This window comes from Anguilla rostrata, chromosome 16 (assembly GCF_018555375.3).
Source record: "Anguilla rostrata isolate EN2019 chromosome 16, ASM1855537v3, whole genome shotgun sequence".
In the NCBI taxonomy this organism is placed as follows: domain Eukaryota; kingdom Metazoa; phylum Chordata; class Actinopteri; order Anguilliformes; family Anguillidae; genus Anguilla; species Anguilla rostrata.
Window position 1 is genome coordinate 9,010,929 of NC_057948.1, and position 14,767 is coordinate 9,025,695.

General features: G+C 43.3%; 2 protein-coding genes across 4 annotated transcripts in view; one reads left to right on the top strand and one right to left on the bottom strand.

Annotated features, from left to right (window-relative positions):
* Positions 1 to 3,408, bottom strand: part of best1 (bestrophin 1) — a 15,487-nt gene extending 12,079 nt beyond the window's left edge. Inside the window, exons 1-4 of one of the 2 annotated variants that reach the window (XM_064313005.1) lie at positions 3,158 to 3,408; positions 2,548 to 2,924; positions 2,008 to 2,102; positions 1,335 to 1,568 (exon numbers count right to left, since the gene is read on the bottom strand). In XM_064313005.1, the coding sequence (XP_064169075.1) occupies positions 1,335 to 1,568; positions 2,008 to 2,102; positions 2,548 to 2,699 (481 nt within the window). In that variant the 5' untranslated portion in view covers positions 2,700 to 2,924; positions 3,158 to 3,408. Of the gene's footprint in view, positions 1 to 1,334; positions 1,569 to 2,007; positions 2,103 to 2,547 lie in introns of both variants that reach the window. The other variant, XM_064313006.1, reaches the window with a different exon arrangement.
* Positions 3,409 to 4,753: 1,345 nt separating this feature from the next.
* Positions 4,754 to 14,039, top strand: LOC135242223 (IgGFc-binding protein-like). 2 transcript variants are annotated; one of them, XM_064313208.1, is made up of 4 exons: positions 4,754 to 5,235; positions 9,101 to 9,202; positions 10,334 to 11,497; positions 12,343 to 14,039. In XM_064313208.1, exons 2-4 carry the CDS (start codon positions 9,118 to 9,120, stop codon positions 12,735 to 12,737), a joined length of 1,644 nt encoding a protein of 547 aa, XP_064169278.1. In that variant the 5' UTR covers positions 4,754 to 5,235; positions 9,101 to 9,117; the 3' UTR covers positions 12,738 to 14,039. The 2 variants fall into 2 exon arrangements, with proteins under 2 accessions (XP_064169278.1, XP_064169279.1); XM_064313209.1 differs by having other exon boundaries at positions 4,754 to 4,993.
* The last annotated feature ends 728 nt before the right edge of the window (positions 14,040 to 14,767 follow it).

Genomic DNA, 14,767 nt, shown 5'->3' on the forward strand with positions numbered 1-14,767 from the left:
CAAGTTGCACATCTAGGATGCGAAGTATAGAGCAAAACAGTTTAAGTTTCAGTCCTGTTAAAACTGTGCTATAACTTCCCCTGTTGGTGGTGCTATGACTGTCTTTGTTAGCGGTGTTATACCTGTCTGTGTTAGCGGTGTCGTACCTGTCTGTGTTAGCGTGTCGTACCTGTCTGTGTTAGCAGTGTTATACCTGTCTGTGTTAGCGGTGTCGTATCTGTTTGTGTTAGCGGTGTCGTATCTGTTTGTGTTAGCAGTGTCGTATCTGTTTGTGTTAGCGGTGTTATACCTGTCTGTGTTAGCAGTGTCGTATCTGTTTGTGTTAGCAGTGTCGTATCTGTTTGTGTTAGCGCTGTTGTACCTGTCTGTGTTAGCGCTGTTGTACCTGTCTGTGTTAGCAGTGTTGTATCTGTTTGTGTTAGCGTTGTTGTACCTGTCTGTGTTAGCAGTGTCATACCTGTCTGTGTTAGCAGTGTCGTATCTGTTTGTGTTAGCGGTGTCGTACCTGTCTGTGTTAGCGGTGTCATACCTGTCTGTGTTAGCAGTGTCGTATCTGTTTGTGTTAGCAGTGTCGTATCTGTTTGTGTTAGCGCTGTTGTACCTGTCTGTGTTAGCGCTGTTGTACCTGTCTGTGTTAGCAGTGTCGTATCTGTCTGTGTTAGCGCTGTTGTACCTGTCTGTGTTAGCGGTGTCATACCTGTCTGTGTTAGTGGTGTCATATCTGTTTGTGTTAACGTTGTCGTACCTGTCTGTGTTAGCGGTGTCATACCTGTCTGTGTTAGCGGTGTCATACCTGTCTGTGTTAGCGGTGTCGTACCTGCCTGTGTTAGCGGTGTCATACCTGTCTGTGTTAGCGTGTCGTACCTGTCTGTGTTAGCGGTGTCGTACCTGTCTGTGTTAGCAGTGTTATACCTGTCTGTGTTAGCGGTGTCGTACCTGTCTGTGTTAGCGCTGTTATACCTGTCTGTGTTAGCGGTGTCGTATCTGTCTGTGTTAGCGCTGTTGTACCTGTCTGTGTTAGCGGTGTAGTACCTGTCTGTGTTAGCGGTGTCGTACCTGTCTGTGTTAGCGCTGTCGTACCTGCCTGTGTTAGCGGTGTCATACCTGTCTGTGTTAGCGCTGTCGTACCTGCCTGTGTTAGCGGTGTCATACCTGTCTGTGTTAGCGTGTCGTACCTGTCTGTGTTAGCGGTGTCGTACCTGTCTGTGTTAGCGGTGTAGTACCTGTCTGTGTTAGCGGTGTCGTACCTGTCTGTGTTAGCGGTGTCGTACCTGTCTGTGTTAGCTGTGTCGTACCTGTCTGTGTTAGCGGTGTCGTACCTGCCTATGTCGTACCTGCCCGCACTAGGTGCTCCATGGTGGGGAAGCGCTTGTAGACGGCGGTGCTGATGGAGCGGTAGATCAGCACGCCGGAGAGGTTGACGTAGCGCATCAGCGTCCTGCGGATCAGCCGCGTCGCCTCGTCGCCTCCGCGAACGTGTGCCGCCACCAGCGAGCCCAGCCTGTCGGGCCAGGGCACGCTCTCAAACTGGCCCCACCAGCGGGACACCACCAGCGTCACATAGAAACCTGTCACACACACACAGAGTCAAACACACACACACACACAGGGTCACACACACAGTCAAACACACTCACAGTCACATACACATACAGAGTCAGACACATGCACAGAGTCACACACACAGCATGCACTGTGCAGATACACTGGTTATCACAACATAACATTACAGTACAGAACATTTTGATAAGATGCGACTGTCCAACTGAACAACAAATACCAATGTGCAAACATTGCTATCTGACTATATCCTGAATGAAAAATATGGTCACACTCAGTTTGATATTTCTAGGAAAAATCGCAATTGAGTCAATAACAGGTATAGCTATAGTAAGTTCCATTCTTTATGTTGAAAACTATTTTTGTAAAATGTACACAAGTATAGCACATGAATTGAGAATTTTGTTTTCAGAAGAATTGTGAATGTGTGTGTGTGTGTGTGTTTACCCAGGATGAAGGACACAGGGATCAGCTCAGCATAACGGTTGCAGTAAATGGCCAACTTCTCAAACAGCCTCTTCTGGTCTTCATTCAGTAGGAACCTGATGAGAAGAGCCAATTAGATGCTCAGCTCACTTTGAGAAGGGCCCAATCAAACAGCCCAATCAGCTTCACAAAAATCTACATTCCAGAATTAAACTATTCACTAAAATCCCCCCAAATAACTGACCTTAAATTTTAACAACAGTTTGACAAATAAAAAAAAACTGTCCAACTCTCTTTGACCAGTAAACCTTGCCCACCTTGACCTTTAAAATAATAGGTATCACTAGCTACCGCTCAAAAACTGTAATCGCTACATGTCTTACCTTTCTGAGATTCAACAGTCGCTTTCTATCCCTGCCTCCTCTGCCTTTCACCCTTCTCTTCCTTCCTTTTTTCCCCTATCTGTTCCCTTTCAGTTAGGTTTTAATCCCTTCCAACGACAGTGGCTGAAGTCTCTGCCTGCCTGTAGCATATGACCAAGCACAGGCCTCTGGCAATTACCTGTAAATGACACTGAGGGCGCAATAGAGCGCAGTAAAGATGAGCAGCTCCCTGTACAGCAGCTTGTAGATGCTTCCCCTCCAGCGCAGCAGCAGGTGGAAGAAGCTGCCAAGGCCGGCGTCGGCCACCCTACGCGAGTAGGTCACCGTCATCACTGCCCCCCGGTGGCCCGGCTGACCTCCTGCGGCACCCCTTTCCGGTGCTGGTGTGAGGACGGCGCGGAGGCGAACAGCCTAACCGACTGACACGCTGACTGACGAATGACACGTCAGGCACGCGGGCTCTCACATGTTGGCAGTTAGGCACGCGTGCTCGTTAACACACAGCGAGGAGTCAGACTGAAAGATTTTATCACTGACACACAAGGCCCAGAGGCTCTGACATAGACAGACACAGAAACAACATCAGGTCATTAGAAAAGAGAGCGAAAACGGGGGGAAGGGAGCAGACAGAGTGCGTCGGTTATAATCATAAAGCAACTTATACAAGCGCTTAGAACACAGCCATTAATCCGCTCCTGAAGTTAAGCACTACTGTAGTTACCAGCCATGAAGACCCTTTTCTATGGCTTTGCTGATGAAAATGTAACTGACAAATAGGGTGTACTCACTGTGTTCTGTGCTGGAGTGTATGTTCCTGAGCCTTCAGGAAGTGAGGGAGCGAGGAAGAGAGAGACGGAGGAAAAGGGGAAAAGAACGATGGCTGCCCACACCTCCGGTCACTTGGTATGTTAATCTGGTTCAGCAACAAAGCAGCATTGTGAAGCCGTGGGCCTTGCTAATCTGTAAATGACTGCGTACCAAGTACTCACAGAACACCCCCCTGAGCGCACACACACACACACACACACACACACACACGTAAACACATGCACACACACACATACAGAAACATTGCACGTACATAAAACACACACACAAACACAGGCACACACCCGTACATGAACACACACACACACACACACAGACATACTACATTACACGCATAAACACACAACCCATAAATGACACACACATGCAAGCACACACACACACACACGTACATGCACACGCTCACACACATCAACACACACCAGTCTTGTAGTATTCAAGTCCAGGACTTGGATTCGAGCCTAACCATGACTTGTGACTTGACTGTCTGTGACTCCAGGTTTTATGCCTGTGTTAGTGGTGTCACCCCACTTTCAGCGTCACACAGAAGAACATGGCCATCTACTGTAAGGTCTCTCCGGACAAGGAATAGTAAATCTTTGCTGGTTTTTTTTCTTTCAATTTGTGGCTTCAAAACGTCATCAAACCTTCTTTCCTTGTTTTTACTAATTATTATTCCCAAATACATCACTTTCTGACAAACTTTAATAGTTTTTACAGAGGCTAAATTTGAAAGTTTCGCTGGAAATAATTCTTGTTTATGTAAATGAACTTTTAGGCCAGACACCAATGAGAAGGCATTTATCTCAAGCAGAGCTCGTTCAGCCTGCTTGGTAGGAAGATTGCCGTATGGTAAGCCATGTTGAGTGATGATGACACAATACTGGGCCACCTATAAGGAAATGCCACTGGTGCTACTTTGTCTGATACTAATCACAAGTCTCAGCAGTAAAAAAAAAAACAAACAAAAAAAAAGCAGGGGCCTACCCTGCCTAACACCTCGTTTGATGTCAAATCCGGGAGGAGAGGTGCCCTTGCATAGTGTAGCAGAGCTATTTTTATCTATGAATACAGGTTTGGTGTTATTAACCACGTTGTGCAGTTCAAACGGGGCCAATTTCCGCCTGTTTTTCATTGTTCTGTTTAATAAATTATAACTCCAGATGTGCACATCTTGAATTGATGAAAACCCCATTACCATTTCATGTGATTGCTTAAAATTATTCATTTTCATAATAAATATGGACTGTAAATGCAAAGCAATCCTTGCAGAAAATGTGAAATGATTTATTTTTTAGTTTACTGTCCACCTCTAAAATGCAAATCAGAGGCAAAATCGATAAAATGTCAAGTAACAGTAAATCAAGAGATAATTCATTGCGTGGTTTTGCGTTTTTTCCTTCTTCTTTTTCCTGCCGATTACATAATCGCAAATGCTCCTGTACCACAATCAATAATTCTTTCCATTGGACATTTAGCTACATCAGCTAATAACAATGTGTCAGTCGGTCCGCCTAAGAGGCGGATCGGTCTCGGCTGTGCCGGCTGGTGGAGAGAGCACACCCACCTGGGCTGCGTTGGCTAATCAGCCCAGGTGCTTAAAGGTGTGCTGCTCTCCACAGTTCGGGCCCGAGACCGGGAGCTAAAACTGAGAGCTCAATTATGAGTTTTTGTTCGGTTCGGTTCGTTTCGTTTTATTTTATTTTACAAACGAAGGGAAGTAATCCTCAGCTGGGATGTTGTCGGAGCTGGACCTGGCCGGGAAGGCGGGTCAGCTACGGGCGGCGCACGGGAAAGTGATCGCGCCGTTTTACTTTCTTATGTCTTTGTTATTTTAGCTAATTGTTTTTGCCCGGAACCCCTTGAGGGGGAAGGGTGAAGAGGTCCGTTTATTTGATTTCGTGTTTGTGTGTGCGCTCTCTCTCTCCATGCGACGAGAACGGTGTTCCCCGGTACTGTCGCAATTCCCTGTCCGGTGTGTCACGCTTGGCGTGTAACTAACAACTTCCGATCTTGACAGAGGAAAATTGCTTGCAAGGTACTCGGATACACATGCAAAATGGACGTATAAGGAAGTGCACGTTTTTTAAAAAAACATTGTGGTCGTCTTGGTTTTGTATGGAAACTACATAACTTATAACTAATAATTGCCCAAAAAATGTAACGTTGCTATTACAGCCGAATAATCTTCGTGGGGGAACTAAATTAATATTTAATTTAAATGCATTCTCTCAGAGAAAATCGGTGGGAAAGAATCTGCCTTCGCAGCTCTTTCTCTTCGTTCACAAATGCCCAGTCAGGTTTGTTTATATTCATAATTTATTCCTAAATTTCAATGATTGGAAGGAAAGAGGGCAGAAGCACATTTCACAAGTTGCACTATGTTTCACTTTCTTACAGCATTTTGTGGATAAAGTCACCTCCCCTTCCCTTTCTTTTACATAATCACATAATGGTTATTAGCCTACTCTTCTATAGGTTTCAGAGCAACAGGGATGTTTCCTGTTAATGGAGCTGCAATTCCTGTGATGTTTTCACTCCTAGTGCTGAGCGACTGACATTTCTTTTTTTAAATTAGGTAGGCCTAGCCTATTTAAATTAGGCCTAGTCGATCGACGTCGACAACTTAACAAGTGAGGAGCACTTTGAATTTATAAACAGATCAAAGAGCAAAAATGGACAAAAGGTCAAAAGTAGAAAAATGTGTCCGAATGATTCTGCTTGTGTGCAGAAAATAGCAAGTGATAGCATGGATTCCTGCAGTTTGTGGGAAAGTTTTACAGCCATGAAACTGACCCCCAAGGCCAATGAGGATTTGGCGGCTTGTGGGCACTGCGGGAAATGGTTTCATGAAACCTGGGGAGAAGAGAATGGTCTGCTGGATGAGGATGAATTCATTTTCTGTGTTCTGGGGCTGTAAGGTCAGAGCCCAGACACAACTGTTTAGCCATTTAGATATTGGACTTATTGTCACCGTTAAGCCATTTTGAAATTCAGCATATTAGCCTACTCTTGCTGTGTTGCCATTAGACTGATGAAATACATTTTTAAGCCATTTTTTAAACCACAGTGTTCTGTGCCTTTGATGGCATCTCTGGTTGGAATGATCCCATGGGATGTGCATACAAAAAGACATCTAATGTGAACATTCCATTACTAAGAACAGACCTGTCTCGCTACAAAATCTCAAAAACCGCAGAGTACCCTAACTAACCTCTGTATTGCGGTCAAATTGACCCTTTTAAAGTTGAAAATCTAGGAAATACTATTATTTTCAGTAGAAATTCTCTACTGGCCTATAGTGAATCAAAATTTTAAATAAAGTCATTCATGTATTTGCAAACCCCGTATGGATGACCCAGAACATTTGCTGTACCTAAAAAATGAACAGAACAGGAGGGTTAAGTTACAATTTTCTCCTTTTCGTGACCCAGGCACGTGTGAAAATAACCCGAAGTCCATAAAACTCACAAATTTTGGAGTGACCCAAATGTGTTATCTTGAACTGTGGAGGTTCAAAGTGTTGCCCTTGCGTGTTGTCATACCGTCCACATTCTGAAACTCAAGTGTGAACAAATTTCCATTGGTCCCACAGGGGGGGAAAAAACACCTCCATTTTCATTTCATGCAAAATGCAGCTTGATTTAAGTATATATTTGAATGCCAAATGTGTGTGCTGAGGAGACGTGACAAACCTCAGATTCAGAAGGAAAGACAGCCTGTGGTTTATCAAGCTTCAAGGTATCAGGTAAGACTGTTGTTTTTGTGTTGTTTTCTGCCTGTAAAGGTAGGTGTAACTTGTTAGCTTTCACTTTTAGCGGGCTTTAGTTCAAATGTAAATTTAATTAAATTTTTTCTTCGATGCAGTCAATGTCACAAATTTAAAAGTTGACATGTACCAGTCACTGATCTAAACGAATTGTTTGCCATCATCAAAAATGTGTTATACACCAGGTAGTGTTTCTTGATTAAACCTTTTAGTAGAAGTGGTCTGGGATGATTAATGGTTTACTCAAACACCTAGCAACTTTGAAACACGAAAGTCTGCATTCGGATACAGATATAACTTGATGTATCCAAAAAAATTTTTTTATAGAAATGTAGATTTTTTTTGTTATAATGCACAAATACACAACATATTCCATTTTATGGCAGAACCAACCACAACCATTGGCTTGCATGGTCATTATGCACATATGGTCATAAAATTCTGCTCCACACTGGAGAAACACCTCGATTTACTATTCGATTTGCAGTAGAAATTTGGCAGTGCAAATAAGGTTTGGCACTGGAAAGGAAATGCATGTCCGATTACCTCATGCATGTTGAAAATGCAAAATCATTTTCGTAGAACTTGGTTCTCGAGTCCTGCTTATTTAAAAAAGCTCTCCTTTGCTCTCAGAAGCATGTGTGTGCATATATTGCATGTTGGCTACTTGTTAAAAGGTGAATTTGTTACAAAATGCTTTACTACTCACCTAATGTAAAAAAAATAAAGTGTGATCCCATTACTGAATTTGAGCAATCATACACTCATTTTGGCACTGCAATCAGATGTCGCATTTCTGGTTATCGGATCATCATTACACCTAATCTATATCCGCATGTCAGCTTTGAAATTACCCCACGATTATGTCTACACTACACAAGGTTTAGTGTTGGACACTGACAAAGAGTGACTACTATATGCAGGGTGGGAAATTAAGTTTTTGGTCCACCAGCCACAGTGGCCGGTAAGTGCCAACATTTTTACCCAGCTCATTTTTAAAAAAACATCACAGAAAACAAAGGTAGATACATGATACATTACAGAAAATGCACACGTTTATTAGTTCTGATAAAACAATATTCATTTAATGTATAAACCATATCCACATCCATGTACCCCCTTTGCAATAATATCTAGGTGACACAGCTCGAAACAAATATGGAGTTGAATCAATAGGCTCATATTTAAGTTGTTGAACACATCTATTTAACATTTTTTTTTCTTTATCTTATTAAAACAAAGGAGCTCGTTGTTATTTGCTTTGTCTTTGAATTCTTCCTCATCTAACGAAAAGTTTCCATGTGTCCAAGCTTTCACCAGTTGGGAACCTGGGTCTTTAATTTGGTTAGTTAAAATTTTTTATTTATTTTTCATGGCATGCATTTCTGTTTCTGACAGTGTGGCTTAAGAACGTGAATAATCCCTCTAGACATGAAAAGCACCTAATTAAGAAAAATAAACAGCTTGTATAAATTGTGGGATTGCACTTGTGGTTGGAACGAAAACCAGCATATGCAGGGCCCCCCAGGACTGAGTTTGGGATCCACTGCTCTAGTGCAGTGATTTTCAGTCCTGGACCTGGCGGGCCACAGGGTCTACTGAGTTTTTTTTTTTTGTTTTTCACCTTTAATATCAAAAACACATTCAGACCCAAGAAACCAGGTGAGGTGAGTTAACTGTGTAATGAACTGCTTTACTTGTCCGATTGAGTGCCGACTAAAAGGAAAACCCAGCAGACCCTGCGGCCCGTCAGGACCAGGAATGAAGATCACTGCTATATTCCAAGATGACCATGTCAAACAAATTCAAGTAGTTTCATGAACAGCAGGATGAAGCCAATGCCATGACCTCCACAATCAGCAGATCTATACAGCATTGGAACTTTGCGCGGTGTTCTGGAACGCAGGATGTAGAATAGATTTCCTCCTCCTTCATCCCTCAAAGAACTCAAGGCTTTCATTTTAAAAGAATGGACCAATATCTCACTACACACAGTTCAGAACGTGTATGTCAGCATCCCAAGAAGGGCTGAGGTTGTTATGAACATCTAAAATATGACTGTAAAATATAGTTGTCCAATCTATCTGTGTTGGTGGATGAGATGTGTGTGGTATGAGAGGTGTCCTTCTTGCAGCTCATTGGATTGTGGGAATGGCCATCTCTGTCGCTGGTAGTAAAATGTCGCTTACCTGGAGCCAGATGGTGGCTGCATTCTTCTTGACTTCCCTTTGTACAGGTGAGCCGTCTCAAAATGTCTCTCTTGCTTTCCTCCTCCCCTCTGCCCCAGAGCTGTTCGTACTGTTATTTACATGGGTGGACTTCAAATTCACAGTGTTAATGAGGAAATAAGAATAAAAGAAAATGATTTTTTTATCTTAGCTAAAGGGACTCCAGCAGTGTGTTAAGTCAACCGAGTCCTTTAATAATTGACATGAAGGCCGTTTCCATCCTCTGAACTTGTTTTAAATGTGCATTGTGATCTGTTGTTTGCCGGTTCTTGTGGGTTACTGAATGGCAAACCTGGTAAAATATGTGGATGCTGCACATTTCTTGTTTCTAGCTATATACTTATTGGTTAGTCAATTAGACAGGCGAAGCAGTTCACAAATACAATTAAGTGATGTGACGTACTGTTGGCCCTTCTGTTGGACTGCAGTCCCCTCTACTGGACACAAGAGTTTATACTGATCTTTTCTGTGCCAAAGAGATGGCATCATGGTGTTTTCACTGCCCTACATCCCCTGATTTAATTCCTTCAGTAGTGTTATTCATAGATACCATTATCATCCAGTTTATATTATAATAATTGGTTAGGACAACAGACAACAGGTAATACAGTTAAATAATTTATGTCTTGGTGTAACAGGTTTTGCAGTCCTTCTCCCCACAAACTACACAATCCACAGTTCTGGGACTCACACATTGTGTGCTGGTTACATGAACGTCGGTACACAGACAAAACAAAACACACCGGGTAAGGAAGGGGATTACACAACACGTCGCTCCCGTGTGCATCTCTCATTCCAGCGCCCCGGTCTCTCTGCAGGCAGAGCAGATAAACAACCAAACGTAGTTGCAGACAGCCGTGGTTGCAGACCAGCTAAACCGCTCCCTCTCTGCCTGCAGATGGTGCCCTAGCCACGCCGTCCCTTCAGACTTGGGACATACTACAGTATCACAGGACTGTTTAAATATTGTACCATTTCTGACTGTTCAGGAAAAAAGGTGTTTGCTCATTCTGTAAGCCAACCAACAGAATTGCACATTTTTTCTGTCATTTGTAAGAAATCACTGCTGTGTAGCTAGATGATTCTGACATTGGCCTAGCTGTAAATTACTGTAATTGTCTGTTCTTGGACTTTAACAGGATTCTGCTACCCTGAGAGTTCTGGGACTGAGTTTGTAACAGCCTTCATGGAGAACATAGCTTATTACTACAGAAGTTCGCCCACCCTCAAACTCCACATTTCTGCCCTGAGAAAATGCACACAGGTCAACGTCAGTGTGGTGGACCAAACCTTTAAGGCAACCTTTACGATGTCAGCTGGGCAGACAAAAGAGTTGATCCTCCCCAGCGGGTTGGAGCTGGACAAGTTTAACACTTCCTACAAGACAGTTCGTGTGACTAGCAGCTCCCCGGTGACCGTCTTCTCTGTCAATCAGAAGTTCACAAGCTTTGACACTGGCATAGTTCAGCCTGTGCAGAATCTGGGTACAGAGTACCGTCTGGCCTCCCCAGCAGATCCTACAGACCACTTATATCAGTTTGTCGTCATCAACGCCCAGGTTGCCAACACGGTCACAATTTCCCAGCCATCCCAGGACCCGCTCACAGTCAACCTCGGCCCATATGAAAATGCTAAGTTCCAAAGTCCGAAATACCCTGTGTCCACACAGGTGACCGCCCAAACCCCAGTAGCTGTGCTGTTTGGGCACCCCTGCATTGCGAAACGCAACTGCAAGTGTGGCCTGGTGTTTGAGCAGCTAACCCCCGTTTCCAGCTGGGGGAGAACCTTCATCGTGCCGTCCCTATCCGTATCAGACGCAAAAATTAATCAGATCATTCTGCTAGTGAAGTCTGACGGCACTGGTCCAGAAAGCATTCTGCCCTCCGAGTACCTGGCTCCTCCAAATTCCAAAGTACCAACACTGATGGACACCTCCCTCTACATCCAGGCTCCGATGCCAGTTTCTATCAGTCTGTTGGATTTTGGCGTCATGGCTTTGATACCAGTGGAACGTTTCTCCACCTGTTACCTGGTGCACACCTTTTCATGGACGCAAAACTTTCTCCTGATAGTAGTGAAAACTGCTGACAAGGAGGGGATTCGTCTAGGGAAGCAGCCACTTACTTCAGGTGTGACCTGGGTCCAAGTGAAAAACTCTGACTACTCCGTGGCGCTAGTCAACCTGTGGTCTTCGGACATGCACCGTGTCGTCTGGCACCTGACTTCCAAGATGGGCGTCTACATTATTGGGAAAGACTCATCGTTATTTGGGAGCCCAGCTCTGAGCCTGAAAGTGGAACCAGGTAATGTCTTAGTCAAATGGTCTTAGCACAACAAGAAGTGTGTATCTTTGTGTTTGCTACCACAAGATTACATTACAAGCATTTAGCAGATTATTATCCAGCTATTATCCAGAGTGAGTTACACAACTTTTACATAGCATTTACATTGCATTTACAGCATTTACATTATACAGCTGGATATATATACGGAAGCAATGCAGGTTGCTTGCTCAAGGGTACAACGGCAGTGTCTTACTTGGGAATCAAACCTGTGATCTTTAGGTCACAAGACCAGTTCCTCACTCATTATACTACACTGCCGCCCAACACTTGATTAAAATGTATTATAACAAATGTGTGACATTGTCACCACATCATACTGTGTGATACTGTGTTATGAAGATGGGTAATGTTTGTCACAGGTAGTGTATCCTTGTCAGGAGATTTTTTAATTGGCACACAATGACCTGGGAGCAGCAGGGTGGGGTATTGGGATCAATATGGAGGCTTTTACTTCACTTAGCAGATGTTATCCAGAGCAGCTTCCATTGGAAACCCAAGTGCAAAGATCAGGGGTCAAAGTGCAGTCATTCCCTATAGGGGGAAAGTATAGTCCCAAGAGAGCCAGCAAGCTGAAGAAGTGCACGATTGAGGACTTCCTAACTACACTACTGAACATTAAACTTAAAATTAAAGTTACACAAACAAGGGCAAAACTGCCCTAATGAGCACTGAACTTCATTATACAAGGGCTTAATTACTGAAAGACTGAATGAGCTAGTTTACATTGTTTTTGAGGAGGCAAATAATAGTAATTCATAAGATGGTGACATGAGTGTTATCTCTGTGTTTGTCTGTGTGGTCAGATGGTCGTAAGTGCCGGCTATACGTGGGTGTACTGGACCTGGTGCAGGAGGAGAAGAGCTGGGCAGATGCACAGGCCCACTGCAGGAACCTCAACAGCCAGCTGGCAAGTCTCGATGTAGAGGAATTCCTGCTGTATGCTGGCCAGGAGCTGAATGGGACCCAGCAAAGTGCAGTCTGGGTGGGCTTGCGCAAGGGCATTCTGTCCGAAAAGTGGGGCTGGCTCAACAGGGAGCCAATGGAATACACTAAATGGGGATCAGGCCAACCAAATAGCTCCCTGTATGCCCAGTGTGGCATGATGTCTGTGGAAAATCTCACCTGTAGCGCTGTGAGCTGCTGTGACCAACTGCCTTGCATCTGCTTTGAGCCTGGGCGTGAAGTTCCGTTTCCATAGCGCCCTTAATCCAGTGGTCACCAACCCTGTTCCTGGAAATCTACCCTGCTGTATGTTTTCATCTCAACCCAAATTTGGCACACCTCACTCTACTAATTAGCAGCTCAACAAGATCTCTAGCTGTTGAATGTGTTGTGCTTTGTTAGGGTTGGAGTGAAAACCTATGGGATAGTACATCTCAGTACTAGTAGATCTCAGTGGATCAAATTAAATGCGGGCATCTATCTTATTTTACAATAAATATTTAATGTAGCAAAGATCTTTGCTGAGTCGGAAATAATTTATAGATGAATAAATAAAAATAATTCTCAGTGGAAAAAATTTGTTTAATGAATAAATTATATTTCTTGAATTATTTATCTGATGGATACATTTCCTTAGGTCAGAAACACCATTTTAAACAAGACCAGGTAAAAACCTAGTATATGGCTGGACCGAACACACATGATTTGGCTGACCAATGGTGTAACTACGTAACTCGGCCGACCAATGGCGTAACTTCATCACTCACTCAGTCACTCAGTCACAGACATTCGTGTTTGTAGGGCTGGCCCTGCTGTTGCGGTCCAGCCAAAAACAGAAAAGAAAAAAACATACTTTCTGCATAATCAACTGTTGTTGTAGATCTTAGGTCTGTTTTTAAGCAATTTAACTTTATTACAAGCAACACTGAGCATTTCAAAATTGCATTCTGTTTTTTTTGTTGTTGATAGTTTGATACTTATGCGATAACCTGAAAAGTTATTCTCGTTTTCATCTGAACTTAATTGTGTTGGTAACTAAACTTACCTACGCAACTAGCCTGCATGCATTACACGCACACATCTGACTTTACAATAATATACCATTGGGAGGACATGGCATGTCAAACTAACATACTTTGCCCAGCCAACATTAACCACAATGTTTGTCTCAAATATTGATGTCAAGAAATAGATCAATCAGAGACAAGTGAGTTCTGGCTGTATTGAAAAGAATATTATTAAGACTGTAACATTAAACCCAGCTGCATGATGGGTTATCCCTTACATCTAACTAAAGTGGGTGTGATGAAGTTGTTTCTGCCAGTGCAGTTTCATAGGTTACAACCAGATGGCTATGGAGTAAGAGACAAGCCACTAGGCCTGTTTATGATAATTAATGTGTGTGTGTGTGTATTAGGGGTGGGGGGAGGTGCCACTGTTTGTATGTGTATCTGTATTTGTTTTCAACCAAAAAAATTATTTGTATTAGTTCCTCAACTTTATTATTAACTACTGTGTGCTATGAACTCCTAATTAAATAAAAACCACAGAATGTAAAGCTAACGTTTTTTGTTTGTTAATACTTTTTCTCCTCTCTTTGTTGAAGCCCCACATTACCTGTATGTTTGATTTGCATAAGCTTGAAATAAATGAAATAGAACATCGAAAAGCTTCCCTGGGTGGAATACATCTTCAGCTATTGTGCTCTAACAGCCACGTCAGATAATCGTCTGTTCTAGCGAGCTAACTTGTTAGCAATTACATGCTGGAAGAAAGAGAACTACACAAACATCCCGTGCAAGGCCTCTATTCATGCAGGTTTAGAACTGTACCTAGGTCAGATGGCTGCCATATGGTTCTATCCCAGAATGGCAATTCATTATGACATGTTGCATCAAATATTTTATATCTATGGTGTAGTCACTAATACCCTGCAAATTGAATAAACATTTATTAACAACGTGCAAGGTATAGTATATAAACTATATACAAATAACTGCAAAAGATGAGTCTTTTCTCAGGCCTGTTTTGGGGCACGTTGTCCTCCCAGGGCCTTGGCAGGCTGCCCGAAGACAGCCAAGAAACCTCGGTTGAAGGCTGCAAACTCTGCAGCCTCCCTCTCCCAGATGATAGCTTCCCTCTCCTGGATGGCAGCCTCCCTCTCCCTGGCGGCTGACTCTTCCACCCTGGCATGGACCGTGTCCTCCATCAGCAGCTGAAAATGTCTTTCGCACTGCTGATGGTCCTTTTCTGCCTGCTCCATGTGGACCCACTCTGTCTCCTTCA

Bases quoted from the DNA above. Each gene is read 5' to 3' on its own strand.
- LOC135242223 (XM_064313208.1), top strand. From the start codon at position 9,118: ATGGCCATCTCTGTCGCTGGTAGTAAAATGTCGCTTACCTGGAGCCAG. The intron at 9,203-10,333 runs GTGAGCCGTCTC...GGACTTTAACAG, and splicing joins CTTGACTTCCCTTTGTACAG to GATTCTGCTACCCTGAGAGT. The intron at 11,498-12,342 runs GTAATGTCTTAG...CTGTGTGGTCAG, and splicing joins GAGCCTGAAAGTGGAACCAG to ATGGTCGTAAGTGCCGGCTA.